This window comes from Mauremys reevesii, linkage group 10 (assembly GCF_016161935.1).
Source record: "Mauremys reevesii isolate NIE-2019 linkage group 10, ASM1616193v1, whole genome shotgun sequence".
Lineage (NCBI taxonomy): Eukaryota > Metazoa > Chordata > Testudines > Geoemydidae > Mauremys > Mauremys reevesii.
This window is the reverse complement of record NC_052632.1, coordinates 76869715-76876997: the sequence shown is the minus strand read 5'-3', so window position 1 is coordinate 76876997 and position 7283 is coordinate 76869715. Positions and strand designations below refer to the sequence as shown.

At 44.7% G+C, this 7283-nt stretch overlaps 1 protein-coding gene and 1 long non-coding RNA gene across 4 annotated transcripts in view; one reads left to right on the top strand and one right to left on the bottom strand.

The window, feature by feature from the left end:
• Positions 1-31: 31 nt before the first annotated feature.
• LOC120373315 lies at positions 32-6289 on the top strand. 3 transcript variants are annotated; one of them, XR_005585485.1, is made up of 6 exons: positions 32-403; positions 851-1024; positions 1470-1519; positions 3046-3107; positions 4016-4262; positions 6155-6289. It is a non-coding gene; the product is annotated as an uncharacterized LOC120373315 (long non-coding RNA). The 3 variants fall into 3 exon arrangements; XR_005585484.1 differs by lacking the exon at positions 1470-1519 and having other exon boundaries at positions 34-403; XR_005585483.1 differs by lacking the exons at positions 851-1024; positions 1470-1519 and having other exon boundaries at positions 43-403.
• LOC120373314 (myosin-16) overlaps positions 806-7283 on the bottom strand; it is a 49962-nt gene continuing 43484 nt past the window's right edge. The window contains exons 38-43 of the mRNA XM_039491588.1: positions 6251-6454; positions 4424-4549; positions 2926-3096; positions 2143-2343; positions 1433-1662; positions 806-942 (exon numbers count right to left, since the gene is read on the bottom strand). Coding sequence (XP_039347522.1) covers positions 1459-1662; positions 2143-2343; positions 2926-3096; positions 4424-4549; positions 6251-6454 — 906 coding nt within the window. The 3' untranslated portion in view covers positions 806-942; positions 1433-1458. The remainder of the gene's footprint in view (positions 943-1432; positions 1663-2142; positions 2344-2925; positions 3097-4423; positions 4550-6250; positions 6455-7283) is intronic.

Genomic DNA, 7283 nt, shown 5'->3' with positions numbered 1-7283 from the left:
TATTTTTTCACCCCAGGAGAGTGTGTGCCAGTACATAGTAGTGTCTGGGTTGGAGACACTGATTGTCCAAAGCCATGTTCTGATTGGCTGGACCCTTTTGTTGATGTCACAAAACCGCTCCCAACAGTGCATGGCTGGGACCTCATCACCAAAAGGATCTGGAAAATCTCTACAGCCCTTGTGTTAAATGAGCAAAGGAGATGCTGTGTGAGTCCTCGTACATTGGGATTTCAAAGAATCCATGGCCTAGGACAGTGTGATGTGTACCACAGCAACTTGGAGCAATAGCAGGGATAGAACTTAGATCCTTCCTCTCCAAAACCCCAGGTGAAAGAGGAACCTGCTTTTAACTGCTAGCATTAGAGGACCCGTGACACAGCTGAGAAATTCTGATCCAGTAAAGGTAACTGGTACACATGCACACTAGTCAATGTGGTTCAGTGTTGCTGAATTTCGTTTAAAAATGTTTTTTTTGGACAGGAGGTCTCAGTGAATCAAATTGTCATCCTACAAACATAGACAATCCAGCAGCGTCTCCAAGTTTCTTTCCCATACAGTAAGCTTTATTAAGACTATGCATTAAGACTATTAGTGTGAGGAATTATTTACAAGAGACAGCCCACGTCACACAGATGCTTTACACCTTCCGTCCTTGACATGAAAGTGTAAAATCCACATGAAAACAGACTCATTTCAACTGATAACAGCCAGACCTATATGATTTTGTGGTTTAATCCAGTCGGGGAAAGTACTGGTTTCAAGCTCTCCAGTGATGGGAACACACAGGTCATTCTTTTCTCCCCAGAGATACATGTACATTCTTTGTTTCCATCTCTCTCTCCCTATGTAGGTGTCTTCTTGATGGCTCTAGACTGCTATTTTCAATTCATCACTAGGGCAGCAATCTTGCAATGGGCAGCTGTTGGGAAGATGTGTGTCACCCTGGAAGGAAAGAGACATTGAAATTGGATTGCAATAGCAACTTCTTTATCTTCTAAAGCCTCCCTAGGAAGGCGGGGAAGAGGTGAGAAATGCTACAATATCCACGTAAACACCCACTGGAACCTACTGATGCTCAGACCGGGCCAATGATTTCCTTTAATAGGGCCAAATCCTGACCTCTCCAGGCCAAGTATATCGGTTTTGAGCATAGGTGCTACTTGAGGGATGTAGAGAGGACAGAAACCCCACTGCCTCTGAGCTAAAGAGCTACAATGGAGCCTCTGCATGATTCTAAGGCTGTAACAGCATCTATAACCATCACAGTCCTCTTCAGTTTCAAAATTCCTCTTCCCACACCCGCAGAGCTGTGCAGAATGGCCACGTCACCATTCATAGTGAATTCAGTGAGCCACCCAGGGTCACTACTGAACCCATGTTTCCGAATCCACCCCAGTACCCTGTCTGAAAAAGGCCAGGCATGCAGCCCTACCAGCTGCAGGTTCAGAGCATAGGTGTCTATTCCCCAGAAGCGGACTTGGAAGCAGACGACTTCGACACTTGGATGATCTCCACAGAGGTGAATCCCTTGGTCGCAGAGACGCGGTGCCTGGTGCGCAATTTGTTTAGTGCTGATTCAGCCATTCCAGCCCTTTCCTCTGCATCATCCAGCTCGTGCACCGTCTTTCTGTACTTCGCGATGCTCTGGTTAGCCTGCTCCTCCTGGGGACGGGAGAAGATTGGGCTTATTTTTTTTTAAGTCTTTATATTAGACAATGCCAGCACAAAATGGCCCTGACCTGTATTCCTTCAATACAACCAACCAGGCAAAGCATATAGTAAACTGTTGGACCAGGAATAAATACATTTTACACGAACATCCCCCCAGATATTGGAGGTAACTTGTGAGGGCAGCCAAGGGACTGCAAGAGGTTGAGATGCCAACATGCATTAATCTGATTTTTTGTAGAGGATAAGGCAGGTGGGTTTTTAGGTGGATTTTTTATAGGTACGTTGGGGCCCGTATTATCAATGATGGCAGGAAAAGGGAGCATCAAACAGGAGCCTGACGACTGGAGGTGCTAATGCTACTGATGAACACGTATTTCAGGTTATGTTTCTTTTGAAGATGCAACTTATGTGGTAGATATTATTGTGTGTGTGTGTGCACAAGAGGGGAGAGTTACACTCTGGGGTACATACGGCCTCCTCAATTTGTCTCTTGTAAATCTTCAGCTTGTTCTGCAGCTTCTCCACAAGCTCCTGCATGCGCTGGTTGGTTTTGTGGTCCTCATCTGTTTGGAAGATCAGCTCTTTCAGGCGGCGTTCATTCTTGTGCAGCGTTTTCACCGTCTCCACGTGACGCTTCTGTTCAGAATCTAGCTCTGTTTCCAGTTCCTTAATCTGAAAAGGAGGAAAAAACCCAGCAGGATACATTAGTACTGATTGTGTTTAGCATGATGGACATGGAGATCTGGAGTCACACTAAGAATCTGGAAAGTGGTCTTGTGTTTTTTATTTACTGATGCAGGGCTATTTCAGTTGCAACAAATATGAAAAGAATCCCAATGAGATATATCGCTGGATCCAATAGGACCTTGTGTGAACTGGAGCCAGGAGGACCCATCGGTGGGATGGTTGACAGAGATGTGGCATGGCTAATGATAATATGCCCTAGAGTTATAGCCAAGGACATTTAGGATCCAACCAGACATTGCATATGACACAGAGGAGCAGCACTGACCTTTCTTTGCATTGCAGTGGGCTGAGTATGGCCTGGGTGGATTTTAATTTCTCTAGAATATATTTTGCGATTATTTTCTCTCTTTAATTTAGTTTAATTTATCTGGGATACACTGGCCCTTTAATAAAAACATTCCTTTTCTTTTCAAATATTTCTCCCGAGTATTAAAGCTCAGGTCAGGGAAGGGTTGGATGGCGGTGTTGGAAGAATTTTTTGGAATAGATCTATCCAGTTTTTCTTACCCGAGTCTCAAGTTTCATGATCGTACGTTTTCCTCCTTTCAAGGCCAACTGCTCAGCCTCTTCCATCTTGACTTGCAGATCTTTTATTGTGATTTCATAGTTCTTTTTGATTTTTTCCAGGTGCATGCAGTGATCCTGCTCCTGACGCAGCTCTTCTGCCATGCGGGAAGCCTAAGAGAAGGGTAAGAAACAGCTTGTCAGCACAGACTATTTATACAGAGCATTGGAAGCTAGGATATTTAGACCTGATGTCCATATGCTGCCATATGGGGAATTTTTGCAGGATCTAGAAGTCTGTTTTACGTATCACAGTTTGCCTCTCTAATGGAAAGGCTCCCATTGACTTCAATGGGCTTTGGATCAGGCCTCAAGCCAGGAGATTTGTGCTTGCTTACTATCACAGGAGTACAGTGTAAGATATTACCCATCCTTCTTATTAAGACAGTAATTTCTGCCTATAGAGTACAATCCAGTACTTATGCTTTCCATCCTCCCCTGGGAAGAAGAGAGATTAGAATATACCATAGGGTATGTCTACACTAGAAACATAAGTCAACCTATATTAGATCAGCTTAAAGGCCCCGCAATAATTACTGCGGTGGTGCATATCCAGATTACCCTCCTTGGATTGGTGGTGCATGTCCTCACCAGGAGCGTTTCCACCGACCTAAGAGGGACAGCGTGGAAGCTGAGAGCTGCAAGCCTGGCTGCCCCACAGGCTCCCGGCGGGCTGCCCCCCACCACTCCATGTTCCCTGCTGGGAAAGAAGCTACCCAGGACTTCTCCCCCTAATGTCCACTCCCCTCCAGAAGCCAGACAGCCTTGTCAGTTTCACAGCTCCCAGCCATGAAACTGACAAGACAGCCAAGGTTGGGAGCAGAAGGGAGCCTCTGGGAGCAAGATCCAGCCTGGGCTTCTTGCCCTGGGGTCTAGGTAAGGTGCTGTATGAACAAGCAATAGCTGAGAGCATAAAGAAGGCAGAATGTTCAGCCTTTTTTCAGGAGGAAATACTGAGCATTAACTCTACAGCTGTCTATGGAATTTCTAAGGTGTCAATTGTTAAGTGCCAACTGAGCAATTTACTCAACAGTGACCACTCTTCTGCTCTCCCTGTCAATTATGAATGGCATTGACTGGCTACGGGGGAGGGCGTCCAGTCTTTGGTTAGAAGCATGATCGTTTCAATGTTAAGCCTTGAGGAAAGCGGGGACAAAACAGAAGGGGAAATGGAGGAGCTCCCCAGGATGCCATCAGTAATGCAGAAGATTCCTTCCCTAGCGGACGGACAAAAGAGAAGTGGATTTCTCCAAGTCTCCTTTTGCCATATTGGTAGACAGGTGAGCCGACGTGTGCGCAGCCCTTTGGGAATGGGAAATGCTACGTAAGTGCTAAGATTAATCAGTAACAATGCACTTCAAAATTGAGCAGTGTAGGAAAGAGCAGAATATACAACCCCCAGGCTTCTAGGGACCATCACTGAGGGCCGGGTGCAACTTACATCAGTCATGGCTTTCTTGGCTCGCTCATCGGCCGCTCGGAACTCGCTGATCATCTCCTCGTGTTCGCTTGTAATGCGCATAAGGTCAGATTCCAGTTTGCGCTTTATCACCAGCAGGCTTTGGTTCTGGAGGGAGGAGGGAAGACTCAGTGACCCAGCCTAGCTTTGTGGGCGCTACCTTGATCTTTGAGCAGACGACTCGGCACTTCGCTGGCTTGAAACTAGGGATGCATTTGGCCCTGTATGTTTATTTTACTTTTATATCAGAAAGATTTTCCTCGGTAACCAATCCTGTATCATGCGTTGTAGCCCTTTGTCCACGAAAGGGTTTGATTTTAATCCTGCTTCATTGTATTTGTGTGCATGTGTGTGTATTATTATTTCAAAGTTACATTGCAGTAGCATCCAGATGTTTTTGTCTGTAGGCACTCTGTACACACACACACACACACACGATTGCTGTGCAAAGAACTTACAGGCCACATGTACCTTCTGCCTCATGGGAAATCTGAAAATCCTACATCTAATCACAATGTTTGCCAATGTGTATAGTTTTAGATTGTTTTGGAAGGAGCCCAAATGCTAAGACAATTATACCTAGAAACATTACTAAATAACCAAACAATGCGTTGCATAGACTTTCAAGATCTCCAGTACTACAGCATCAAGTCTATGTATCACAATACTGTAGAGCAGAGGTAGTCAATAGGCAGACCATGGGCCAAATCCGGACTGCCAGACACTTTTGAATGGTCCCTGAAATCTTTGTATTTATTTGTTATTATTGTTATTTTGTATTATTTTCTCTGGAGTCTAAGCCTTGATTATACCTTGACCAAAAAATTTGGACCTTGACAAAAAATAATTGACTACCCCTGCCGTAGAGTACAATGCAAGCACTGTGCAGTATTAGTTCTGTATAACAAGCAAGCATCAGGAAGACTATGAGACATAAATGCAGCAGTTTAGCTGCCGAAAATTTAGCCTTTGAGCATCAGTTACAAGTAAATGTATTTGTTATATTTTTTCCATCTGTTTAGATGGACAAAGTCCCATCATCATCTCAGGATGCAAATGCTTCTCTCTATTATTAGTCCTTTCCAGCAGTTTATCTTGTAGACCTTCCTTCCCCTTCTTTGGAAATCCTTAGCACATTTAGTCCATCCTTTATGGAAAAAGGCCTAGAGAATGTAGTAAATAATGATAAACCATCTCTAGAATTTTGAAACCAGCGCACAGAATCCTATAAGATACCATTTTCTTTGCATTCTGTAGGATGCTTTAAAATTTCAATCAAATAGATCTCACTCTTCATTAAATTCTAGGGGTAAAATCCTGGCACCAGTGAAGCCGATGGCAAATTTCACATTGACTTCAGTGGAGCCAGCATTTCACCCTATAGATTTTTAGAATGGCATTTTCAAAAGTACTCAGTATTGTCCTCACTCTGCCCCCACTGGCATCAATGGATCGTAGACTTGGGCCAATGCTGAGCATTTTTGAATATCCCATCCTTAGTGTAATATCCATAGAACCCTCTTGGTAGAGTTCATCGTAAATTCTATAGGACTTTCCCCATAAGGAATAATACCACATTTAATCCTTTATGGGTCAAATCCTGCAATCCTTACTCAGGCTGCCATTGAAGTCACTGGAAGTTTTGCTGCTAGATATGGCTCTAATAAAATCAATCTGATTTTTATTTATTCTTTCATAACATTTTCTTTACAGCACATACATTCTCATCAAGCACAGCAGACTTTCAATGCCAGCAGCGGAGCAAACAGTACAACGACCCTGTATCAACAGCGTGGTATTTGTTTTCACCTGGACATTGATTTCGTTGTGCCTCTCAGTGATCTCTAACAGCTCCTGCTCCAGGAGTTTGCGAGAGCGCTCGCTGCCCTCCAGCCCAGTGCGCATTTCTTCCAGCTCCGTCTGTGTCAGGCTGAGGCGGCGTTCCTGGAGGTTGTACTGTTCCCGGAGTTCCTCGTGCTGGCGAGCATCTTCATCCATCTGAATCTGAAGATCCTGAAGGCAAAGGAGGGATCAGTATGATTAAGAAGCATGCAGAGGAAGCTGTGAAGTACAAGACGGCCCTCCCATCTCCTTTTCTTTTCTCCTTTTTTTTAAAGGGACATTGTCCAGTTAAAAATCATGATGTTTGATTCTGATGTCACTTATGTCTGCTTTACACCAGTGCAACTTCTTTGACTTCAGTGGCGTTACTCCTGATTTACACCAGTGTCAAAGAGCAAAACAAGGCCCACATATTTAAAAAATGAAAACAAATGTTCTTTTCAATGCTGTTACAACACCTTAGGTCAGTGGTTCTCAAACTGTGGGTCGGGACCCCAAAGTAGGTCGCGCCCCCATTTTAATGGGGTCTCCAGGGCTGGCTTACACTTGCTGGGGCCAAAGCCCAAGCCAAGCCCCACTGCCCAGGGCCGAAGCTGAAGCCCAAGGGCACTGGTACGCAGATTACAGGCCCCTTGCCTGGGACTGAAGCCCTTGGGCTTCAATCTTGGTCCCCCACCCAGGGGTTGGGGCTTGGATGGGCTCAGGCTTCAGGCCCCCCTCCTGGGGTCATGTAGTAATTTTTGTCAGAAGGGGGGGTTGCGGTGCAATGAAGTTTGAGAACCCCTGCCTCAGGTTATTAGAGTCACATCCTCAGCTGCGGTGACACCAGCTTACACCAGCTGAGGATCTGGCCTTTAAAGTTTTTTTTATTATGATTATTATTAAATCTAAATTTGGTTTGCCCTTTTCATGCTGTTTGTATCCTTTTTGCAGTTCTCTGAGCTTGGACAAAGAAAACAGACTGGTAAGTTTCACTTTTCACTTCAGTTGATTTCTAGAT